The sequence below is a fragment of the Canis lupus genome, chromosome 17, assembly GCF_003254725.2.
Source record: "Canis lupus dingo isolate Sandy chromosome 17, ASM325472v2, whole genome shotgun sequence".
NCBI lineage: Eukaryota > Metazoa > Chordata > Mammalia > Carnivora > Canidae > Canis > Canis lupus.
This window is the reverse complement of record NC_064259.1, coordinates 20,706,487-20,731,428: the sequence shown is the minus strand read 5'-3', so window position 1 is coordinate 20,731,428 and position 24,942 is coordinate 20,706,487. Positions and strand designations below refer to the sequence as shown.

Sequence of the window (24,942 nt, the reverse complement as noted above, 5' to 3'; positions counted from 1 at the left end):
GGCCAACACTGTTACCTGTATTACTCAGATAATCCTCACAACAATCCCACACCCTCATTTTACAGATGAGGAAATTAAGATCCAGAGAGGTTGAGTAACTTGTCCAAGATTATGTGTCTTGTCAGAATGTGACAGAGCTGGGATTTGAACCCCACCAGGGTGACTCTTGAGCCAACAGGATGATCCTTAACCCTGCTATTGGGTTGCCTTTCTGATTGCTGCTTGTGTATTGGGGCACAATAGGTTCCCAATTAGCCTTGGGAGCCAAAAGAATCTGCTTCTTTGCCCACTCAGAGGCTCAAGTAGAATGGGCAGAAGGTGGAATGTAGGCTACCATGGCAACTGGATCACCAGGTCTCCTCAGGTACTCAGCCCTTGGGGCTGAGGTTCTCCTGCAGGCAGAGAGCAGGGTGGGGTCAGCATGGGGCAATGTTTGAGGCACCAGATGCATTGTGAGGACCTTGAAGAATACCAGGTGGGTGGATGAGGCAGGATGTTCTGGGCAAAACTGGGGGGAGCTTCCTGAGGCAGGTGGGATGAGTGGAAGGGTCGTGGAAGCTGTTGCCTTTGCTAAACCTGCATCAGCAAGAGGCAGACCAGTCCTCTGAGGCCTCCTCCCCCATCTGTCTCTGGCTCCAAAGCCCAGGGCCTGAGGCTTGATTTCAATCCTCTCTCCCAGTCTGTGACAGCATGCTCCTTCCTAAAGCTGTCAAAGCCTGGGGAGGGAGGAAGGGCACCCTCTGCTCCTCTTCCAACCACTGGGGGGATCCATGGCCGAGTACTGGGGTGCCTGCATTGTGCAAGCTGCGGGATAAGAGAATGGCCATCTCCTCCCCAGTCCCTCAAATTCCCCACTCCCCAGGGGAGCCAAAGCAGGGCTGTTCGCAGTGGGCAGGTCACCTCTCTGTGCTTTTTTGTAGGCTCTGACCTTCCTGACCAGAAATGAAATCCTGTGGTGAGTAGAGGGGCCCCTTTCCCTGCCCTTGAGCTGAGCTCTCGTCCTGGTACATCTCATTCTGGTTCCTGAGTGTGGTCCTCACTCAGCACTGTAGAGCCCTGGAAATGAGACTGGCACAGGGCAGGCAGAGACCCTGGAAATGAGACTGGCACAGACCCCAGCTGGGAAAGCCCAAAAGCCAAGTTGAGCAAAACCTCAGGCATTAAGCCACTAGGGGTTCCAAGGCAGGATTTCTTCACAGAATCACAGAAGTGGATGAGGCTACTTAGGGGGATGGGGGAATGGAGGAAGGACTTAGGAAACAGGTTTGAAGCTGGCTGGGTAAACCTGGATGTGCTTTAAGACCTAGCTCCCTCTCCAAGCCTCTTTTCCGGGCCTGCTATGTGTCAGACATTGCAAGGGCCCTGGGAACATATCGGGGAAGAGTCCACAGTGCCTGTTGTCATGTAGGTTATTGTCCAGCAGGGAAGGCTCTGGGCCAAAGACAAGTGGTGTCATGCAGTGTGAGAGGCCACAGATGCCCTCTTCATGGGATTGCAGAGGGAATGAACGGCATGGTGTGTCCAGGTCCAGAAAAGGTGACTGAAAGTCTTCTATGATTCCTTCTCTTGCCCTGCCATCCGCTTGGAACCCCTTTCCAGGCCCATCAGAAGACAGGAGCCCAACTGGACAGAGTCGAGCAGACAGGCTCTTGCCTCAGGGCCACCAGGCCCCATGATAAGCTGGGATGAGCCCCTGGTTGGCTTTTGCCAGCCTCACTTGTTAGGTATGAATTAGAAGCTGAGAGACACTAGATATTTGAAGAGAAAACTGAAAAACCTGTGCTAAACCATGCCATCATAACATTTCAGAACACCAGAGATAATGAGAAGATGCTAAATGCTTCCAAAGAGAAAACAAAAACTAAAACAAAAGATATACAGAGGACTGGGAATCAGAATGGTTTGGGACTTGGAAGACAGGGGCTAAAGACCTCCAAAACCATAAGGAAAAAAAAATCCCAATCTAGAATTAAGTCATAGCTAAACTATTAATCAAGAGTGAAAGTGAAGTAACTTTTTTGACTTGCAAATCATTTTTTATTTTTTTCATTTATTTTTTTGCAAATTATTTTTTAAAATGACCTCTTTTGCATCTTGTCTGAGGAAGCTTTTGGAGGATGTGCTCCATTATAACAAATTAATAAACTGTGTTATTTTGGTAAACTAGACTGGTATATACAGGATACTTCCTTTTTTGTAAAATAAAAGTTTCTATGTGCATACACATACACACGCAAAGAGAACATGTCTGGAAGGACACACACACGCACGCTGGTCATAGGTTAGCTTCTTTTTAAAAAAGATTTTTTATTTATTCATTTGAAACAGACGGTGAGGGTGAGGGTGCAGGGGTGAGGGTGCAGATGAGCAGAATAGAGGAAGAGGGAGGAGAAGCAGACTCCCCACTGAGCTGGGAGCCTGACGTGGGGCTCAATCCCGGGACCTGGAGATCACAACCTGAGCCAAAGGCAGATGCTTAACCATCTGAGCCACCCAGGTGCTCCATAGGTTAGCTTCTTGGAGGAGACCTGGGCCACTGACAACATCGGTGGTAGCATGGCTTTGTTGTCTGCAAAGTAAAGGGGCAGCTTTGAAATGGACACCCAGTGGCACTTGTAGTGGTTTAGGGAGCTGATGGCACGTAGTGCTTGTGGGAGAGAGTGGCCAATTTGGGCTAGACTAAACCCCGTCACTTTTGGACAATTGTCCTATGTGGCCTCTGAAGACGTGCTGTGATTTTCCTATTAATGTGACAAAGAAATACAGCCTGGATGACGGTGCAGTTGGAGAGATCAGTCCAGTTGGAAAAAGTATCCAAGAGACTAATAGACACAAGTAACCTCTGGATGAGGGTGGCTCTGCCCTCATCTAATACTTTCCCATCTTTTTTTTTTTTTTTTTTTTTTTACTTTCCCACCTTTTTATCTGTGACCTGCATAAAACACAAGGGCCTGGTCACTAGATCTGCAGATGACGCACCCCCGGAGGGGCAGACCACATGTGACAGACTCTGGTTTTAGAGCCAGCCCCTTCCCAATCCCAGGCTGCCTTGGCTGGGCTCTCCAAGAAGGGGTCTGTCCACCCTAAATTTCTTGCCTGTGGGGATTTTCTTTCATGGCTTGTTGGTCTTTTAAAGAGCAAAGTCCCTTTCGGCCTCAGCTCCAAGTCAATCCTCCCTGACTTCTGATCAAATTGCTCCACGAGAAGCCCTTGACTTCCAGATGTCCCTTTGGGCTCAGTGCAAAGGCCCTTCCAGGTCCTCATCTGCAGCCACAGCTGAGGACTCGGTGTCTGGGGCCTGACCCAGAGGGGCACATGTGGTTTCCTTTAGACTTCCATGGTTGGAGCCCAGGTAGGCCTGACTCAGTCTGAGCTGACTGCTCTGTATCTGACTGCTCAGGGACTACTCTGGTCACCATCTCGGGCTGTAGGTAGGTCTGTCTGCGTGGGGAGCCTGGACCTTTGTCCCTAGCCCCTGCCATAGGCTGACCCAGCCATGAGGGCCACTCTTTCCTCTCAGCACCCCTGAGGTCCCAGCCTTTTCCAGCCTCCAGGCCTCATCCTGGCCATTAGCACTTGGTCCTCTTGGAGCACCAGCAGGTCAGCAGGCACAGTGGTTACAAGCTTGCTCTCTTCAAGCCAAAGGCTTGGGTTTGAGGCTGGGCTCTGCTACTTCTCGCTGCGTGACCGTGGGTGAATTTCTTTGCTGAGCCTGTTCCCACACTTATAAAAAGCCTGAGATAAAAGTACTGGAACCTAACCTCACATGGTTGTTATTAGGACGATTAAATGATCAAAGGGATCCCTGGGTGGCGCAGCAGTTTGGCGCCTGCCTTTGGCCCAGGGCGCGATCCTGGAGACCCAGGATCGAATCCCACATCGGGCTCCCGGTGCTTGGAGCCTGCTTCTCCCTCTGCCTGTGTCTCTGCCTCTCTCTCTCTCTCCGTGTGACTATCATGAATAAATAAATTTAAAAAGAAAAGGAAATGATCAAAAAGAGGTCAGAGGCATCAGTGGGTGTGTGGATCAGTGCTGACTGTGGGCAAGCTATTATTTTCATGCTTTTATTATCCGCCTCCCCCCCCCCTTTTTTTTTTTTTTTTTTTTTTTTTTTTTTTGCAAATGAGGAGACTGGCTCAGGAAAATGAAGCGGTTTGCCCAAGCCACACAGCTTGAAAGGAGCAGATCATAAAAGCTACCTTTTCAGGCTAGAGATAGGGCTATTTATAAAATACCTGCAGGCTGTACTGTAGGGCAAAGGACTATTGACCCCAGGGCCCAGGGACCTGAGCCCGGAAGAAAGGAGTAGAAATGGAAGCTGGCACTGGAGCTGTGTTGTCCATCCTACCAGGAACACAGGAGCCTGGAAGCTCATAGAACATAGAGGTCCTGCCGCCACCCTGGCCTTGAATGAGAGTCTCTAGGGGTGGGTACAGGGTACTTTCACAGGCTCCCCGATGTGGGACCCAGTTGACCATCACTAAATAGGGCTTCAGAGGCAAGGGTGCAGAGAAAGGTACAGAAATAGTCATAGGATGCCTGAACCAGAGGGGGCAGTGGAGGTCACCAAGTCTCTCATTTTACAGAGAGGAAACTGAGGCACAAGAGGGGATATGGCAGGTCCAAGGTCCCCCAGAGCATGAGCTGCAGGGCTGGCCTCCCTGTCTCCGGGCCTCAGCCCGCAGACAGTCCCTCCCCTTGTCTGGGGGGGGGGGGGGGGGGGGGCGGAGCCATAGCACAGGCTCCTTGATTTCTGGCAGGCTGAATGTGTGAGTTTTTCAAATGGCTTTGACTCTTGAGTCCATTAGTGATTAATTCAGAGTTCCATTTAGAGCCGGCTGATCCATATTTGGAGGAGGAGAACATTTTGTGGCAGCCGAGATGCAGCCACGATTCATCTGCGGGCAGCCCACCCACTCGGTGGCCTGGGAAGGCATGAAGTCCCGGCAAGGCCCTCCCCACCACACCCCTCCCCAGAAAGCTTTCCAAGGGGGCGGGGCTGACAGGCTCACACCTGGGTGGGGGAGGATCCTTTAAGGGTGCGCGGCGCAGCCTGCAGAGCCTGGTGTGGGGTTCGGCCCCCACTCTCTCTCAACCTCTAAGACCTTGGGCACACCCTTTAAGCTCCTTGAGCCTCAGTTTACCCTTCTTTAGAAATCACCACTCCTACACCTGTCCCACAGGAATGTTGGAAAAATCAAGGAGAAAACGTGCTTGAGCGCATCCAGCGCGTAGTCTTGGTAAATAAGAGAGGAAGGCAGTGGCAGTTACCTGGTCCCCCCAGGGGTGCTCCTGACACCTTCCTTCTCTGGGCTCCCCGGGGGCTGGAGGGGGCGGTGAAGAGCTTCAGTGTCTGCAGCTCTGGATTTAACCCGTACCACCATGGGACCTGAAGCAAGTTATTTTACCTCCTTGAGCCTCGGTTTCATGTGTAAAGGAGAGATGATGGCTCCTTCCTTGCAAGTCTGTCATGCAGGTTAGGTGAAAAATATCTGTGAGAGTTGACAGCTGGCCGCAGGCTGCTCCCACTGGGGAACCACGGGGGGGCCAGGGGAGCAGGAGGCTCTGCTCTGGGTGGCCTCACGGTGCAGGGCCTCAGGGATTTCCTTTTTGGCTTTTTATTTTTATTTTTTTAAAAAGATTTTATTTATTTATTCATGAGAGACTCGCAGAGAGAGGCAGAGACATAGGCAGTGGGAGAAGCAGGCTTCCTGTGGGGACCCCGATGAGGGACTTGATCCTGGACCCCAGATGTCCTGAACCAAAGGGAGCTGTTCACCTAATGAGCCACCAGGGTGCCGAGGCCTCAGAGAAGTCTTCAAACTCAGCGCACCTTACTGAAAGTCAGTCTGCTCTTTCTCACCTCAGGCCAGCAATTCTAAGGACGACAATGATCAAATGCTCCTTTTGACTGGGGCCGCAGCCCTCCCCGCACTCCAGGGCCCATGGCCTGCCTTTCCCCCTCTGTGCTCTTCAGTGCCCTCCATACTTTCCTGGGGAACGTTTCTCCTCACCCACTCCATGACCTGCTTCTCAGCTCTCCCCCCAACTTGTCAGAGCAGTCTCTGGTGACAGTCCAGGGCCCCTTACGAGGCTGATGGAGCCTGTCCTTCCCCACTAGCCATGCACCACTCTGGCTCCTGTTTCCAGGCCCCTCTCATGCGTCAGCATAGAGCCAGGGATGGAGATTATCTCCCCGTTGGGCAGAGTCAGGATTGGAGCCCAGGTGTCTCTGCTCAGAGAGGTCAAGCAGCTTGCCTGGGTCACACAACTAGAGGGTCCACATGGGTCCCCCTGACAGTTCTGGCAGCATTCCAGCAGGAAGGGGGTGACAGGCAGGACACTCAGCGGGGGCCTTTGAAGGGCCTTTATAGCAAAGGGAGTGTGCTCAGAGGCTGAGGGACTGCCCCGCAAGCCTGAGGTGCCCAGTAGAGAGCGGGAGCTGTGGAAGCCAGGGCTCAGACAGACATGGCCCTGAGTACCTAGGCTGGAAGGGGGAGGGAGGGACAGTTCCCCACCCAGCTCTCTCACCACCTCCAGTCTCCAGCGGGTGCCTCCCTTGAGCCAAGGGCATCTGGAGGCATCAGGAAGCCAGAGGGCAAGAGGGTGGGATGCACCAGACAGAGCAGAGGAGGGCCCGGGCAGGAGGTAGAAAGACAGAATAGGAACTCGGACACAGCTGATATCCTCGTTGCTCTCCCACAGCCGGGATCCAGGGGACATTTTCTCAGTCTCTGAGCTGTGAAAACATGAGGGGCTAGATGGGGAGCCGTTCATGGCTCTGAGTTCTCCTGGTATTGTATCTCCATTTACCATGGCCAGAGAAACTGAGGCACAGGCCCTGGGAGGGGGCCTGGGAGGGGGAGCCCCTCTCTCTCTACCTCCAAATCTCCACTTATAAAATCACCCTCTGAATTCTTCACTGAGTCACCTGTCCCCAACTCCCACCAATCAGAGATTCATTTGGGTTAAAAGATCTCACACCCTGCAAAGGGGCTGTTAGTCACTCACTCCTGAGTGTGAATTAGCTTGGCCAGATGTGCGCCTCCTAGCACTGAGCTGAGCTGAGAGGTTGGACGGTGGGGGAAGCACAGTGCTGAGGTTTATAGGCTTCCTCTTGTTTAATCCTCATGTATTTGTGAGGGGAGCCTGGGGCTCCTGCCCTCTCCCCCCACACGATCACACAGCCACTTCACACTCCGTCTCTCCCTCACAAGCAAAGCCTCCAGGACCATGTGGGTCTACAACACGAACACTGATGGTGGGGAGATAGGCAGGTTGCGTAGTCCTGCGGTCTGTGGGGCTGGGCTGTGGGCGAGAGGGGCCTGTGGTCTGCTGGCTGCTGGCAGCCGGGCTCTAATCCCGGCTCAGCCACACCCAGCGTGTGACCTCTTTTCTTAGGGCCAAGGGCAGGGCTGGGCAGATGGCCTGGGGTGGCACTCTGGCTTCCCCGGGGCCACGTTGGCTTCTCTATCTGCAAGTGAGGGGCTGGACTGAGGGACCACAGATGTCCCTTGCAGCTCTGACATTCTATAACACTTGTGGAGTGTATTCCATGCCATAGAGCACACTTACATACCTTTCTTCACACCCGGCTCATCTTTGCACCTCCCCCCACTCCACTGTGTGCTGGGCACAATGGAGTCCTCAAGGATGTTTCTAGAAGAGTGGGATGATGTCTAACTGCCTTTACTATGTCACTCAGTCCGAAGTCCCCTTCCTCTGGAGAGGCTGGCAGGAAAGGGCCATGTGGTCTGCCGTCCCCAGCTCATTATGCTTCTCTCCTTAGCATCCACGACACCTTCCTGAAGCTCTGTCCCCCTGGGAAGTACTACAAGGAGGCAACACTGACCACAGACCAGGTCAGCTCCCTGCCAGCCCTGAGGGTGAGTGCAGCATGGGGGCGGGGTGGGGTGTGCCACTGGGGTCCATGAAGGGGCTGAGGACACTGGGGGAGGGGCGGCCCCTCTGGCCTTGGGGCGGTCTGGTGGCAGCCTTTCCAGAGGGGCTGTGGACCACCAGGCATGGGGCCCAGCAAGGCATGGCTTCTCAGCACTTCTCACACACATGTCTGGCCTCACTCCATCCTTGCATCAGCCCTGGAGGCAGGACAGGCTGTGAGGACTGTCACCATTTCGCAGGGCAGAGGCCAAAGTGTCCCGAGGCAATGTGTCTTGCTCCAGGTCTCACCATGCGTGAAGGTGGCAGGCTTCACTAAGGCTCCCACTGGCCCTGTTGGCTGAGTCTCCAGGGTCCTGCCTATGATTCCCTTTTGAGCTTCAGCTTATGGCCCAGCACCAGCTTCCTGGGACCATTTACCTGATCCCACACACCCCACCCAGAGGACCCTGCACCGGCCAGCTCTCTGCTATGCTTTATGCCCCAAACCAGAGAAATGGGAAAGGTCAGGAGGCTCTGCACAACCATATGGGCCTTGGGGAAGCCAGGGTGCCTCCGCTGGCCGGGTGCCCAGCCCCCTCCTCAGCCCTTCTCTTCTGCTCAGGCTGCCTCAGTAGACTAGGGTTTTTCTAGAAGAACTAAGAACCTTCTCAGTTTCTTCCCTGAGAAGCCAGGAGCAGGACTCAGAGCTCAGGTACTATCATCTCAACCTGCCTTCTTCCATCTGTGAAATGGGCGGGGCACTGAGGGTGGCTGGGAGTTGTTTCCGTGTGCTCCCCAAGGCTTCCTGCACTCCACTGGCTGTGCTGACGTGAGCTATCAGTGCCCCCCACTCCCAACCTTTTAAGGACCATCCTTGAGTTTTTTTGTTCCTGCTCTGAATAGGCCCTGCCCTTTCTCCAAAGCACCGGGATGAGCGCAGAGGTGTACCATAAAAGGGCTCCCCAATCAATTCTAAGATTTTTTACTAAAATGTGTGCAGTGCGTAGAGAGAGGCAATGTAGGTCAACAAATCGTGGTGGTGTCAGGCTTCCCGATGTTTCATTCTGATCTCAGCAGGATAAGGGTTTGAATTTGTCATTGTGCAATGGGAAGCCATCTTCTCTTCTTCTGGAACAAGGTGGGCACCCTCTTGGAAGAGGGCTAGGGACCTGCATGGAGCGGGTGGTGGGAAGGAGGTCATAAGGGAGAGGGCACAGGTGGAAGGTGCACACGTTCAACTAGGGCAATGTGGCCTCTCCAAAGTGATGGGCCTTGTTTTGGGCAGAGACAGAGAAAGAGCACAGAGCCAGGGGCTTGCGATGGAGGCAGAGAAGATAAAGGAATAAGAAGGGGTGTGAAGGGGGGAGTAGGATGGGTAGCTGGGAGCTGGGGTCTTGGAGAAGAAATGACTGATATCTCAAAGGAGAAATAATTGGAGAATGTGCCTGTGCCAGACACAAAATGGGGAGCCTGTCCTTTGGTACCCCTGCTCACACATGCACTCCCCACCCCCACACAGGCACGCCTCCACATCCCACCCCCCCATCTACATACCCGTGCACACACCTACATGTGCTCAGACACACATACACGTGCCGGCTGGGGGGTCCTTCACACCGGTCCTTCACCCAGACTCTCCACTCAGGGACCAGGGCTGAGGGGCAGCCCAGATGGGAAGCTTCTGCCCTCCATTCTCCAGGTCAGGGACAGTGTCACTGGGCAGTCCCAAAATATTTGAATGTGAAACATGGGTATAAACTCAGGACCACCCAGTCTAATCATTGTCAAATACTCTCTGCCCTGGTTTTACCCATCAGAAAACGGAAGCCTGGAGAGGCTTGCTCAAAGCACCTGACCGCAGGTCACATGTTTGCAGAGCCTGGATTGCTCTGACCCTATCTCTCTCTCTCTTTTTTTTTTTCCCTGAGAAAAATGTTTTTTAAAAAATCTTTTAAAAAATTATTTAAATTCAATTAAGTAACGTATTATTGGTTTCAGAGGTAAAGGTCAGGGATTCATCGGTCTTATATAACACCCAGTGCTCATTACATCACATGTTGTCCTTACCCATCACCCAATTACCCCATCTCCCCACCCCCTCATCTCCAGCAACCCTCAGTTTGTTTCCTGTGATTAAGAGTTTCTTATGGTTTGTCTCCCTCTCTGATTCCACCTTGTTTTATTTTTTGCTCTCATCCCTTGTGATCCCATTTTGTCTCTTAAATTCCACATATGACTGAGATCACATGATAATTATCTTTCTCTGATTGACTTATTTCGCTTACATTATCATTGTAAATGGCAAGATTTCATTTTTTGATGGCTGAATAGTATTCCATTGTATGTATGTACCACATCTTCTTTATCCATTCATCTGTTGATAGACATCTGGGCTATTGTGGACACTGCTGCTATAAACATTGGTCTGACCCCAGTTCTAACCAGGGCCTCCACCTCTGATCAGGGCTTGGCTTGGTGCTGACAGTGTGCCTGGGTCTGCAAAGTGTCCTGGGGGCACAAGGGGAGAGCCTGACAAAGACTGACCCTGGATGGCTGGGATGGAATGTGCTAGGTGATCGGTGGGCCAGCACTCCCCATGGCTCCAGTATACTCCATTCAGGCCTGGCATCCCTGTCCTGAGCCCCAGAGGAGCAAGCACTGGATTAGCATCAGAGGGTTGGGTCAGGGCCCAGTTCCATCACTCCGCCTATAACATCTCCCTCTAAGCATGAATCCCTATCTGTAAAACAAGGGGCTCACGCTGGGCCCTGTAATAGCAAGTGCAAGGATGAGTCACAGTCCTCTGCACCAGCATGGTGGTGGGAAGCCTGTGGGAGGGTGTGCAGGCAGCCCCTGCCCCCAGGGAGCACCAGCCCTGACCACTTCTGGAGCACCGGACCCCAAAGTGCTTCACTAGATGGTGGCTGGGCACTGAGATGGGGTCTCGGGACAAGCCTACTTGTAATTTTACTTATTTCATTCTTCTAAATGGTCGTTATTTCACTCTATTGTACACATAAAAACCAGATCATTGTAGGAAAACACAGAAAAGCAAAAATACAATAAAAACTGTCAGGTTGCCCACCTCAAGGGATGATTGTAATGATCAATTTGCCTTATTTCCTTCTGTAATTTTTTCCAAGCAGATATGTAAGTGTTGGGATCACACTGACTTTTTTGTATGTTGCTTCCCCACCCCCCTTCCCATTTTGGTTTCTTTGTTCCTTTTCCAACTGGTTCTGAACAGCCAGAACCATCTCATGGATTTAGGACACTTAGCCACTGCCACATCTAGAGAATGAGGGGACAGGACACTGGGCCAGGAGCAGAAGAGCTGGGTTAGAACTCACTGGTTAAGGGAAACAAAATTATGAACTATTGGGACTTCATCAATATAAAAAGCTCTGCACAGCAAAGGAAACAGTCAACAAAACTAAAAGGCAACCTATAGAATGGGAGAAGATATTTGCAAATGACATATCAGATAAAGGGCTAGTATTCAAGATCTATAAAGAAAGTATCAAACTCAACACCCAAAAAACAAAGAATCCAGTCAAGAAATGGGCAGAAGGCATGAACAGACATTTCTCCAAAGAAGACCTGCACATGGCCAGCAAGCACATGAAAAAATGCTTCACATCACTCGTCACCAGAGATATACAAATCAAAACCACAATGAGATACCACTTTACACTGGTGAGAATGGGCTAAAATTAGCAAGACAGGAAACAATAAATGTTGGCGAGGATGTGGAGAATAGGGAACCCTCTTACACTGTTCGTAAGAATGCAAGCTGGTGTAGCCACTCTGGAATACAGTATGGAGGTTCCTCAAGAAGTTTAGAATAGGGCTATCTTAGGACCTAGCAATTGCACTACTGGGGATTTACCCCAAAGATACAGATGTAGTGTAATGAAGGGGCACCTGCACCCCAGTGTTCATAGCAGTGATGTCCACAATAGCCAAACTAAGGAAGGAGCCACAATGTCCTTCGAAAGATGAATGGATAAAGAAGCTGTGGTCTATATATACACTGGAATATCACTCAGCCATCAGAAAGGATGAACCTACCATTTACATTGACGTGGATGGAACTGGAGGCTATTATGCTGAGTGAAACGAGTCAATCAGAGAAAGACAATTAGCATATGATTTCACTCATACATGGAATATAAGAAATAGTGAAAGAGACCATAAGGGAAGGGGGGAAAACTGAGTGGGGAAAATTAGAGAGGAAGACAAACCATGAGAGACTCCCAACTCTGGGAAACAAAGGGTTGTGGAAGGGGAAGTGGGTGCGGGGATGGGGTGACTGGGTAATGGGCACTAAGGAGGGCACGTGATATGATGAGCATGGGGTGTTATGCTGTATGTTGGCAAATTGAATTTAAATTTAAAAAAAAGAACTCACTTGCTAGCCATTCTTTCCCAGGAGGAATGATTTGGGCTGGGAGGAAGCAAATAGACCCCAAGCAAAGGAAACAGGGTGGAAGGGGTGCCGCATGGAGCCTGTTTTCTTGCAGGTGAGAGGTCTGGTTCTAGGTGCTCCCAGGTATAGGTCTGGATCCAAGAACGCAGAGTTCTCAACAGTATGAGGAAGTACTTTCTAATCAGTAGAGCTATGTGCAGAGGGCTCGAGCTCCCTATCGCTGAGGGGCGTGAGGTGGGCCAGACAAGCATCTAGCTGGGATGTTCTGGTACACATTTAGGACTTGTACCCCATGCTTGGTGCTCTCCTCAGCACCTGAGCCTGTGGTTCTGGCCCTGGGACTTGTTCTTACTCTCTTTTATATCGGTGACGAAGGTTTGTCCCAGACTTTGGACTTTCAGAGTCTAATAAAATTCTCCCCCCCCCCCGCAAATTTTTTTTTTTTTTTGAGGAAGAGGAGCTGGTGATGCCAACTTTCCAATTTCGCCAAGTAAGGACTTTAAAAGCTACGTGATCCACAATCACCATCATTTCATTTCTTAAAAATGTTCATTTTAGAGCAAAACTATAAAAAGGATCTAATCCCAGAAGCAAGAACAGTTCTCTCTATACACGTCTCTTTTTGTCTTCACTTTCCTGCTTTTGCTACCGGTCATTAAGCACTTTGTCACTGATCATCATCACTGATCATCACCGGGCCTCAGACTGGCTTTTGGGGACTGAGATCTAGGACTAAATTTCCTTCCATGTCTTTCCAATCTTGGTCAAAGGGGGAAGATGCTTCCCGAAATGAGCAAGGAGAGGTTGGCTGGGGGGTGGGGGCCCGAGTGTCCCTGTTGTATCCTCTGTGGGCCCAGTGATGGGAGCTGCGTGACTCACACTGCCCAGAACACGTCTCTGGAAAAGGCTGTGAGAATTGGGCCCCAGGGAGCTCCGGGGATGGCTATAACTTGGCTCAGGGGTTTGAATGGTCTGGGAAGAAAGTCCTATTTTCTTAACTTGGATTCACTGGTGGAAAAATGGATTGGTTAATATTGGGAAGGGTCTGCCCATCAGCAGAGAACAAGGCAAGAGAGTGGCCTGGGCGGCAGAGGGCAGTAGGAAAAGCCTGATGACAGGGATACAGTGGTCCTTTGGCACTCAGAAGTTTCTGTTTTCTCTTTGCGGCTTTCTTTGGTGTATTTAAAAGCGAATTAGCTCAATGTTTCTGTTCTTGTAAATAGTGATGTTGCTTTCTGTAAACTTGGATGAGTAGTGGCACAGTGTGACCTGGGTTTCTGGTTTCCGGGGCCCCGGCCAGGGTAGTAGGACCTGGGGGAGATCTGAGGAGGCTCCCACACTGGCCTCTCCCAGCCTCCCCCTCCAGGGTTCCTGAGGGCAGGTGGTGTGTGCAAAGCCTGGCCTCTTCTCATTGCCTCCCAGCATCAACTCTGTAAGCACAGAGGCCCTAGGACACCTGCCTGAGGCATCAGGAGGCTCTGTGGGTATGGCTCCTGAGCTTCTGGCTCCTTCTATCCATCCCCAGTTTTTCTGAACCTTTCTGATGCCTGCTTATAGGCTGGGTCTATCTGCTTAGTATAGCTTGCAAAAAACCCATTCCCAAGGCTTTCAGCAAATCAAAAGTCCTCATGCTTATTCAAGCTTTGGAGAAATTACCAGAGTCACGGGGGCATGGATGGGAGTGTATTTTTTTTATTTAAGTGTTTTGGGTTTTTTTAGCTTTTAAATCAAAATTATTTATGCATGCCAAGAGTCAAGATGCCCTCCAAGGGTCATCCTCATTTCCCTTCTCTGGAAAGAAACCATTTGCAGCTCTTAGCTGGTTCTTGGTTCTTATCTCTGTCTTTGGAGAGTGCTTTTGTATGACCCCTTCTTAATACCCCAGCCTTTGACCTCCCCCTAGAGAAGAGGTTTAGCTCTTCCTTCCCCCACATCACTCCCAGTACAGGTACATAAGTATTTTGGTTAGATCTGTATTCGGTGTTTACCTTATGATGACTACATATGCTACTGGGAGCTGAGCCAGGAAATGAACTATGGTTACTTTTCCCTTTCTGCACATTTTCTGTTGTTGTCTTTCCTGGATGTAATCATTCGCTTAGTTTTCTGTGTACTTATCATTAAGTTGACACCAAACCTCTGCCGATCACCTAAAAATCTCTAATTAAAGGTTTCAGAACTGAGATGTTTCACGTGCATTCCATTTTCTTGGTGAAATTTCTCTTGGAGCCTTCAGAGCCAAGAGAAAGGTGGCCCTCCAAGCCTGGTCCATGTTGTCCTAGATTTTGGTCACTTTTCCCTTGGATCTTCATTCCCCGCTCTCCTCTCTCCGTGTACTCCCTTGTTTTGGTGGAGCACATCCTCTAATAGCATCCTGATAAAGGGCTCAGGGAGGTAAACGTCTTGCCACCTTACATACACCTTACATGGCTGATTAATGTTTTTATTCTCCCCTCGCACCTGATCAAGAGATTACCGGGGAACTGATCTATCAGCTGGTTGTCAATTTTCCTCACGTTGGGAAAGCAGTGCTCAGATGCATTTTAGCTTTCACTGTTGTTACTGAGAAGTCCAAAGCCTTTCGTTTCCTGACCTTTTTTGTAACTTGATTTTTTTTTTCTTTTCTGGGAACTTGCAGGCTTTTCTCTTTGGCCCCAGGGTTTTGAAATTCCCAATAATGTGAGTTGGTGTGGGTCCTCCTCCTCTTGTACGGGGCACACAGAAGCCCCACTCAGTCTGCAAACTGTCATTCAGGTCTAGGATGTTTCCATGGATCGTTTTCTTTGATAACTCTCCCCCTCGTGTCTTCTTTGCTCTCTCCTTCTGGAACTCTAATATCCTGCTGTTGTACATCAGGGATCGGCCCTTTACTTTTTATCTCTTCTCTCCTATTTTTCATCTGCATCTCTTTGCTCTTCTTCCTGGGAGCTTTTCTCAACTTTACCTACAACCTTAATTTAGTTTTTCACTTCTGCCCTTGTGCTTTTAATTTCCAAGGGCCCTCTTCCCCCCCCCCCCCCCGCTCTGCTTTAAAATAGTATCTTCTTTTTCCTGAATATAATGTCTTATCGAATCTTTTCTCCATGGTGCTCTCCCCTCTAGCTTGTTTGGGTCTTCGTCTTCTGTGTCAGAGGTCTTCTCTAGCTATCTGGTAATCATTTGCTTGCTAGAAATGAAGAGTGTGTGTGTGGGGGGGGAGGGGTGTTGCTAGAGCTGTGTCAAAGCTGAAGTCCCTTGGTAGGCTTTCGACTGGGAGCTCCCCTGGAGGGGGAGCCAAGGAGGCTATTTCTTGAGGTCTCCCTAGAGAGGATAGGGGGAAAGTCTAAAAGGAGGACTGCTGGGGTCTCAGACTTCAGTGCTTGTGTATTTATTTATTCCCCAGTTCTCAATGTGGCTGACACCACCCCCCCCCCCCGCCCCATGCAGAAAGCCCCTATTAGACTCTCTCCAGAGAATAACCTTCCAATGTGGTGCAGGGGTGGGGAGGGCCAGCCACCCAGCGTGGAGCAGAGGGGACTAGAACTTGAACACTTTCAACACTTTTAATCAATCCTCCTTTCCTGACCTCTATGTATATCCAGTGTGGGCAGGTCCTTCCAGTTCCAGAGCCTTTCAAGGATCCTGGGATGTAGAAAAGGCTGCTAACCAGCTTCTCTCACTGGGGGCTCAGGGTTGAGCTCTCTTCTGTCTGCTGGGTCAGTTACGGCTTCTTGTGTATGTCAGAGCCTGCTGTTCTCTTGCATTCTCTGTTTTTGTGGGTGATACCTCTAAAAACTCCCTATACTGTAGTTGTAGTGGGTGTCAGAGAGAATGAAAATAGATGCAAGTGTTCAACCCGTCATCTTTACCCAGGAATAACACCTGCATTTCCAACGTTCAGTAGAGCATTACGAAAACAGCCTCTCTCACTCTAGCTGTCTCAGAATATGCCACACACAGCAGCTGCCCCCAGAACTTTCCTGCTCCCCACTCCCAGCCTCTTGAATGCTCCAATCGGCTGGTGTCCTCAGAGCTCCTGTGCTGCTCATTCCCCTTCCTGTCCCCATATCACCCTCCAGCTGAGCCAGGCTACTCTGGGAGCCCCCTCCCCCGCAAGGACCCCTGGCAAATGATACTCTTTGTCCAGTTGATTTCATTACCAGGGAGAAATTCCCACGGATGAGACACATTTGCGGACTCAACCTGAGGAATGGGGTTCTTGCACCCAGTTCTCATCCATTTACCCTCTAAGTAGTTATTATTTACCATGCATTGTGCACTGAGTGAGCTTTCAGGAGCTTCCATTCTCATGGAATTCTGGGTAAAGAACAAACAGGAAGCTTTGCACAAACCATGGGGGCTTTGCAGAGCTCAGATCCTTGACCCCATTGCCAAATACTGGGCCTCAGAAGGGCACATTCAGGCACTTGAGGGGGTGTAGTGCTGCCTGGAGAGACCCAGTCCAAGGCACTTGGTCATCTCTGTCAGGGTCTCCTCCCCACTTCTTAGGATGCCGAATGGCTGTTGCGGTAGCCAGGCAAGTCGAGGCATCCCTCTCTGAGGGCTCTGGCAGGACTTCCCTAGTGCTGTCCTGTAGCTGGTCCAGGGTTGGGGCCTGGCACAGAAACCCTTGCAGATCAACTCTCTCAGAAGCCTTGGCTCGCTGCAATTTATCTGAATTGACAGCTGGAGAAACAGAGGGTCAAGGAGGGAAGGCAATTCGTCCAGCGAAAACTCTGCTGCTATAAATGACCATCCTGCTTCGTCCTTCAGAGGGCTGGAAGGGGTCTCGAGGCCTGTGGGTTCCCAAGTCCCTTTTCCAGGGGGAGAAGGCATTCCTGGAGAGACTTTGAATCTGCCCATCCAACTGAGAAGAGATCAGGTGGGTTGGAAGGCAGGATCTGGACTCTGGGAGTCTTCCTGGTATGTTTTTCTGGATCAACTTTGTTAGAGCCTTTGCACGGCTACCACCTCACTACATCTCCCAAGGATGGACAGGCCTTTACAGCTGAAGAAACTGAGGCCCACAGATAGCACATGGAAGGCCACAGGACCAGTCAGAGGCCAAGCCAAGGCTGGATCTCAGGTTTCCTGCTCCAGACTAGACTGTTTCCGCTGTTTCCATGCCTCACCTTCTGAGCTGCCACCATCCCCTGAGGAAACATCTGTTGAGGTGAGATCCCTGAGGAGCTGGCCTGCCGGCTCCTAACATTCACCTCTCGGCTCCCATGAGTTCAGGGCAGTCTTCTGAGTATATGTCTTCAGCCAGAGGCCAGATCTGGGAGTACGGAGGGAAGGCTGCCTGCAGGAGGAGGTGTCTGATTACCCACCACCCAGGCCTAGACAGCTGGACCCAGTGGTAATCCCCAGGCTGTATTTAGGCCACTGCCCTGGGTACCCCCCTCAGATGTTCTCCCCAGCTTGCTAACAAAGGAAGCAGATTGGGTGGTTATAGCAATTCTATTTTCCAGCCCCAAATGTCTACTGCCATGAGTCACGTGCTTCATGGTCATGAGCCCCTTTGCATGTTCAGCTGCATTTGATTCATACAGCAGGTCTATAAAGCACAGCTTCACATCCCCATTCTACAGATAAGGGAACCGAGTCTGTGGAAGTTAAAAGCTCCACCCAAGGCCACACAATCCCGAAAATACTTCTGTTCTTTCTTCTCCATCTTCTGGGGGCAGGTGAAATCATGGTCACCAAACAGGTCACCATGTGTGGGTCTGTGCACATATGTGGTGGGAGGAGGAAGGAGCTGGTGGCCTGGACAGTTGGCAGCTGAGGGAGGAATGGCTTTTTCCATCTCTAGCTGAGATGCCCTCCCAAGCTCTCCCTTGGTGACAGATCATATGTGTGTTTTGTATGCCAGGGCAGCCTGTAGTGAGGTCCAGCATCTTGGACTCCTGTAGCAGGCCTGGAAATTGCCAGAACCTCAAGTCCCCAAGCCGTGGCCCACCCTTAGGGCCCAGACTCCTGAGTGGGACAAATATTCCACTGAGAAAGAAGAGAGAACAAAGGGGCAGTCCTGCCCTTCGAGCACCCCAGCCCAGCCTCCCAGGCTTCCACCCTGAGGCCCCACCTCATGGGCCATGAGGTCACTCTGAGCCTTTTATCTCATAGGAGAGAAGTAAGCTAGGCTCTCAAGCACCGCCTCCCAAGATAAATATCCAGTGCCCCCTCCCCACCCCCCAGAGGAGCAGGAGACCCAGGGCTGCAGGCAGGGCCACTGTGGTACTTTCGGCAGAGTTCAGGCCAGCTGGCTACCCTGTCCCATCCTCCCCACCTGCCCCCAAATCTGTGCTGTGCCAGGCACTGTGCTGGGATGTCACGTATACACCATCTCATTTAATCCTCAGAGTAACCGGCGAGGAGGGAGTTACTGTCTCCACTCACAGCTGGGAAGCAGAGGAGCAAGCGGTCCATAGTCACACAGTCTCCACTGCCAGCACTGACTCCCCCCTCCTTCCAGGGGGAGGGTCCCGACTCCCCGAGGCAGAGGCAGAGCTGGGAGGGCAATTTGGCAGCTGGCTCACTCCCTGCATTTTCAAGCATCATTAGATCTTTTTCTGACAACTTCATCAGTTAGCAGGGCTCAGAATTGGCAAAAATCCGTATTTAGACATTCAGCCAAAGAATTAAGAAGTGGTTGGTTTCAGAAAAAGCTCAGTGATGTGGGAAGCCGGCTCTGCTGTGGGTGAGCAGTCAGCAAGAGAGAGCCGGCTCTGGCCCTCAGCGTGGGTCGCACAGCTGACACCAGTGGCCTGGAGTACATGTGTCCCTGCTCACCCTGGGGCCTTGGTGTCCTTATCTTCCAAATGGGTGTGATTATGCCTCCCACACAAGTAGTTAATAAAGCCTAGAAGGTGAGGAAGTTGACCCAAAGGCCCCTCGGGTCAACTTGGGCCTCAACTTTCTATCTGGACCCCAGGGCAAGGGATGGATGAGCCACGGTGCGCTAAGCTGGGGCTGTGGAGATGTGGCCATGGGCAGCCCCTTCCCTGGTGCATCGTAATGGGAAATACTGAAGGGCTGCCTCCGTACGCTGCGTCTGGAAGGGGGGTACATGAAGCACTCCCCACTACTCACCTGGGTGAGGTTTGTTCAACCCCTAGTCATCTGGGGGCATGGTCATCTGGGGGCATCCCAGGGGAGGTGTTCTGTTTTCATGTGAAGAGCGTGAACGTTCCTCTGCCACTTCATGCGTCACATCTTTAGGGGCTCTCTCACTAACCCTGGGAAGTAGCTATGACTCTTGTCTCCAGGTCAGACCTGCATCAAACCAGGAGTGTTGCCCTTGAGTCTTGCTCCCCTTGCCTCCTACCACACTTCTCACTTCTAGAAAGTATTTCTCACACAGTCAAAGCCACTTGGGCCTTTAATTGGCTCTGGCCCTGATTCATGATTTCTCCCAGAGGTCCCAAGAGCAGATGTATAACCCTTGAGAGCACTTGAGAGGCAGTTTGGCATTGCCTACCAGGCAGGCCTGAGTCTGAATGCTTTGGCAAGTCACTCAAACCCACAGAGCCTCTCTTTCCTTACCTTTAAGATGGGAATGACAAATCACCTTCTCAGGGCCATGTCAGGATCCAGTGACAGCCCTCTCTTGGTGACTCATCATCTTACCACCTCTCTCTGTGTCAGGCACCTGGGAGTCAATACAGGAGTGGTCATAGGTGGAGGGGCTGTCTGACAGCAGGGCCAGCTGGTGGCAGCAGGGCGAGGGCTGGGACTGGGTGACATACAGGCACTCACTCCCCTGGGCTCTCTGAAACCATTCACAAAGTTGAGGTGAGAAGTGAATCCGGATTTCCTTCCAGAGGTGGATCGCCCTCCTCCCACCCTGCTGCAGATAACACTGATGGGACCGTTTTCAAAGTATTGCTTGTGCCCGAATTCCCTGGCAGCACCCAAGGGAACCAGCTGTGGAGGGCTTGGGGACATGTTTGTCCATCACCCTGGTCCCAGTCCTGTGTCACAGAGTATCAGATAAACAAACCCCATCTCAGCTTTTCAAGAGTCCTGATCCCAAGGGCCCTTCTCAGCCTGCTGGCTGGAGGGTTTATTCCACTCATGTCTTTTCTGATAACTTCATTTGTGCCCCCAGAGACCTCAGACTTGTTTAAAAATAGAAAAGTAAACAACATTGTTCCTGAAGTGCCCCCCCCCCAACTTTGGGCCTCCTAATGAGGTGCTGGCTGGGCTGGCCGGGGCTCTGTTCCCAGGATTTTCGACCCTCTGCAGGCCTCGGGCCTGCTGCTGGCTTCCACCGGGACAAGAAGCCCCACAGCTTCAGAGGGCTTCCCAGTGCCATAAGCCTCAGGGTAGAGGCTGGTGTTGTGCAGCCTGCCTGGATCTGTAGGCCACTGTGGCTCCACGCAGCTGGGGTCGGGGACACATTCACCCAGGCGCAGAAGGACAGGCCGGGCCCAGCACAGGTCTAACCACAGAGTGACTTGCCAGGGAGCTTCCCCTCCTCTTAGCTCAGCCCCTAAGGAAGCCATAGGCTGCTCTGTGTGCCAGGCACTGGACCAGATCTCCAGGACTCCGCCCACGAGTCTCCCAGACTAACAACCTGTTGTTCCAAGTCCTGGATGGGCGTTTGCAGTTTGCATAATTCTTTGGTTTTTCCTCACCTGAACAGTTTTCCTAAGGATAGCAGCCATGCCTACCTCAGAGGGGTTTTATGAAGACTGGATGAGAGGAGGGGACATGAAGATGCTAAAATGCTCTGAAAAGGATCTCAGGCAGCCTTCATAGAGGAAGAGCTTCTGGAGGGAGAGAGTGGCTTTGCCCCTTTGACCTCACAGCGGGGGCTTAAAGGTGGAGGGCAGCATCCCTGGATAGTTACCAGGCTGCTGGAGGGACCCCAAACCCTACCATCAGGAAGGCAGCTAAGAAATGGGTATGTTCCACCTGAAGAGAGACTCAAGAGGACATAACCCTGTTTATGTATTTGCTGGCAGGTGGAGGAGCAATTGGATCAATTGGATCGAGTTAAAATTCCTAAACAGATAGCACTTTTAGAAGCCAGAGTAGGCTCATTCCGAGAGCAAGCTCCTTGTCCCTGGAGGCGTCCCAGAGCGAGCTGGCCAGAACGCAGTGCGAGCTTCAGGCGGTGGTCACCCACCTGCTCAGCACATTGATGTAGAGACAATGGATGTCGTCCCATCCCCTGAATGTCCCTGAGTCCACTGCTCCAGCCAGGCCCTGGGAGAGAGGTCACCCTCCTCTTTCTTTCTGCCTGAAGCCAGATGTCAGAGGCAAGTGCTACCAGCAGGCCAACCCAGTGTCGAGAGGAACTGAAGCCAACGTCTAGACCAAGACACCACTTCTCAGGTGGCACAGACTGGAGAAGGCAAGAGGCACCTCCTGCAACCTGCTCCCTGGCTCCTGCTGACCCAGAGCCGCTCTTTTGCCTGGTATCCCATGAGTGCCCACAGGACTCAAGTGTCCCCCCATTTTCAGGAGGGCAGTCAGGAGAACAGCTGGTGTGCAACTCTGGATCAGGGACTGGTCAGTCCCTTCTCTGCACAAGCAGCGGCCTGCCTGGCCAGTTGCTTCTTTCTCTATTCTGGGCAAAGGCCTCTGGGACTAGGGAGAAACCTGGAGGGGGCGCTTGAGGTGGCCCCACCTCTATCCACAGGTGCTCCCTCCTCAGAGAGGCCTCTGAGCCAGCAGGGACCCTGAGGGGTAAGGGAGGCTGGGAGCACTGTGCTCTCCCAAGCATGCAAACCAGGAGAGTGGAGCACTATGACAAGAAAGCCAACAACATGGTTAAAATCCGGTTAAATTATCAGGAAAGATGCTCACTATCTGCTAGTTATCAACCTGTGGCTTTATTTTTTTTCAAAGATTTTATTTATTTATTCATGAGAGATACACAGGAAGAGAGAGAGAGAGAGAGAGAGAGAGAGGCAGAGACACAGGCAGAGGGAGAAGCAGGCTCCATGCAGGAGCCCGATGTGGGACTCGATCCTGGATCCCCAGGATCACGCCCTGGGCTGAAGCCGGCGCTAAACTGCTGAGCCACCCGGGCTGCCCAGCCTGTGGCTTTATACTTTAGAATGCATCTGGAAAAATGCAGACAGACACCAGGAGGTGAACTGCAGCCTTCTTCCACTGAACTTCCATTTCCATCCAAGCTTCCTAGCTGGCCTTCACAGAAGAGCATCCGTCGGCTCCTCACTGGGTTTGAGAGCCTAGTCCAGCTCCGCCTGAGGCCCGGCCCTTGCCCTGCAGAGAAGGAAGCAGAAAAGAGAAGCAAAAGCCCCTGCTTCCCACCGCCACCACCACCCGCCCCTGAAGGAGAGTTTGTTTGCACTCTTGGCAAAACACCTCGGAAGCACATTTTTCTTTTTTAACTCACTTTTTATTTATTGTTAAAATGATATGTGGGCATTAAAATACATTTTCTAAACACTAATTCCTTAGCACTCACTCACCCTAATAGGAGTTGTCATTTCTTTGTAACCTTCTCCCCCCAGGACACACTTTGCTTTACATCACTGTAGACATACTGAGATACAATTTTATTTTGTGCTTTTTCCCCCATTAGGCGTAAATGTGTTTTTCAGTGTTCTTGCATAGTCCGTGTCATTATCGTTTTAATGGTTGCATAATTGCATTGAGTTCTGATTTACCGAACCACCCTCTCATTGCAGGACATTACCATTGTTCCCAGTTTGGGATTTTTTTTTTCTTTTTGCTACTATAAATAATTTTGCAATAAACATCCTCATGTATTATTTTCTTCATTTTAGGAAATTATTTTCTTACTGTAGATTTCCAGGTTTCCCTTGGAGGCATGAGAGAGATAGGGCCGTCCACTTTGGGAATTTGAACTATGTAGCCATTAAAATGATAATTATACTGACTATGTAGCAACACGGAAAAACATTTATGCCTCAAGGGGGAAGAAAAAGCACAAAATAAATGTAAAACTTGGGCTCCTAAATATCATCCCCAAGCCGATGCTAAAAGATAGAGCCCTTGGGACCGCTCACCAAGTTGACATAAAGGTCACTTTGCATGTGGTTTTTCAATAGGCATGTGTTAGGGTCCCATCCATCGTCTGGGTCCTCCAGGAGGGTACTGTGTGAGCACCTCCCCAGATGTGCTGTGCGCCAGGGACACCCCCCGCCCCCGTATTTCCTGCTGAGATGTGGCAGTCCTATCTCCGAGTCTCCTCCTCTTGTGCTGCTGTCCAGCTGGTGCCATTCTGAGGTCAGGAGATGCTGGGATGCAGATGCAGAGCTTCACCTACATGCTGTGACCCAGCATCAGGTCATCCTGCCACTCCCCCTGCCCCCACCCCTACCCCCGGCCCCTTATGCCAAGATTCCTAGGACATTTTTCACTTTTCCCCTTGATCTTTCTTGAGCCACCATTTGCACCAGTCATAGCACGTTGCTCAGAGCTCAGCCTGGACCTGCCTGAGGACCCAGAAGCATGACACCTCTGTGAACATTTTTTTCCCCCATTTTGATGTAGCATGTCCCAGGGACACATTCCATTGAAAGAACTCGGGTTTGAGAGTCAGACAGACCTGGGATCACACTGCTGTTCCTCCTCTTATTTGATTAAGTTCTTTAACCTCTCAGCTTCTGGGTTTTGTTTATTTATACAATGAACATACTGATGTCTACCGTGCAGGTAGACATCCCCAGATTGTTCTTTTTTTTTTTTTTTGACATCCCCAGATTGTAAAGAATAGATGGGGTCACACGTGTGAGTGAGAATGACACAGCATGTGATATGCAGGAAATAGTTACTGAGCACCAGTTCCCTCTTGAGTCTGAGGAAAATGTGGGTGAGTCGAGGTGCCTGAAGTCTGGGTCCGTAGTAGGCACTTAATGAGTGCATAGGTAATGATGACCTGCTGCTTGTCAGGCCCTAGGCAGTCAAGGGCAGCCTGCCGTGGTGGGGACGATGTTCCCATGATAAAAGGGAAAGTGCAGGCAGGAAAAGAAGTTGGGAGCTTTGAAAGGCCAATAATCCAACATATCAGGAACTGAAAGGATACGGGACCTTCGAGATGCTTCATTTTGGACTTTGTGATGTTTAAAGAATCACTGAGCATCACAGAGGGAGAGTAGGCGCCCCTGGGCTGGGCGGCAGGGGTGGGGGGAGGGTAGCAAACCCCTTTCAGTTTATATCAGTTGATGCAAAGTGAGGGGCAAAATACAGCAACTGCTGTTGCTTAGATGTGTTGATAGAAGAGAAATTGTTGTCTTGAGCAAAGATATACATCCTACAGAGTTCACAGAGGAACATGTTCCCAGGGTGCCCTGGGGTGGGTGGCCCCCAACAGCTGCAAAGCAGCCCCAGCACTCCGAGAGCCCCTCTTGCTTACAGACAGGAAGGCTACTTATAAAGAGCAGGCCGGAGCCAGAGGGCTGAGGGGCGAAGCGCAGCCGGCCTTGCTGTGACAAGCAGGGGAGCTCGGCTCTGGGCAGACAGCTCCCCAAACTGTCCCGTACCTGGGCTGCCCTGGGTGACCCCATCACATTAATCAGGCTTTCCTGCTTTGCACAAACTGCCCTTCAAGGACAGGTACAGACCACATTTTAAGAGATTTTTATATTGGCTCTTTGGAACTTCTCATTTTCCACAGAAAAACTCAAACTGTTGCTAGCTTCCCAGCCCGAGCC

At 51.1% G+C, this 24,942-nt stretch overlaps 1 protein-coding gene across 9 annotated transcripts in view; it reads left to right on the top strand.

Annotated features, from left to right (window-relative positions):
• Window positions 1–336: 336 nt before the first annotated feature.
• Window positions 337–24,942, top strand: part of CIB4 (calcium and integrin binding family member 4) — a 50,801-nt gene continuing 26,195 nt past the window's right edge. For 5 of the 9 annotated variants that reach the window (XR_007402893.1, XR_007402894.1, XM_025454430.3 and 2 more), the window contains exons 1-3: window positions 337–475; window positions 921–955; window positions 7,790–7,886. Coding sequence is in view for 7 of the 9 variants with exons in the window: in XM_025454430.3 (XP_025310215.1) it covers window positions 422–475; window positions 921–955; window positions 7,790–7,886 (186 nt within the window). In the remaining 2 variants the exon portion in view is untranslated. Of the gene's footprint in view, window positions 476–920; window positions 957–1,425; window positions 1,537–7,789; window positions 7,887–24,942 lie in introns of all 9 variants that reach the window. The other 4 variants (XM_025454431.3, XM_025454433.3, XM_049095445.1 and 1 more) reach the window with 3 other exon arrangements.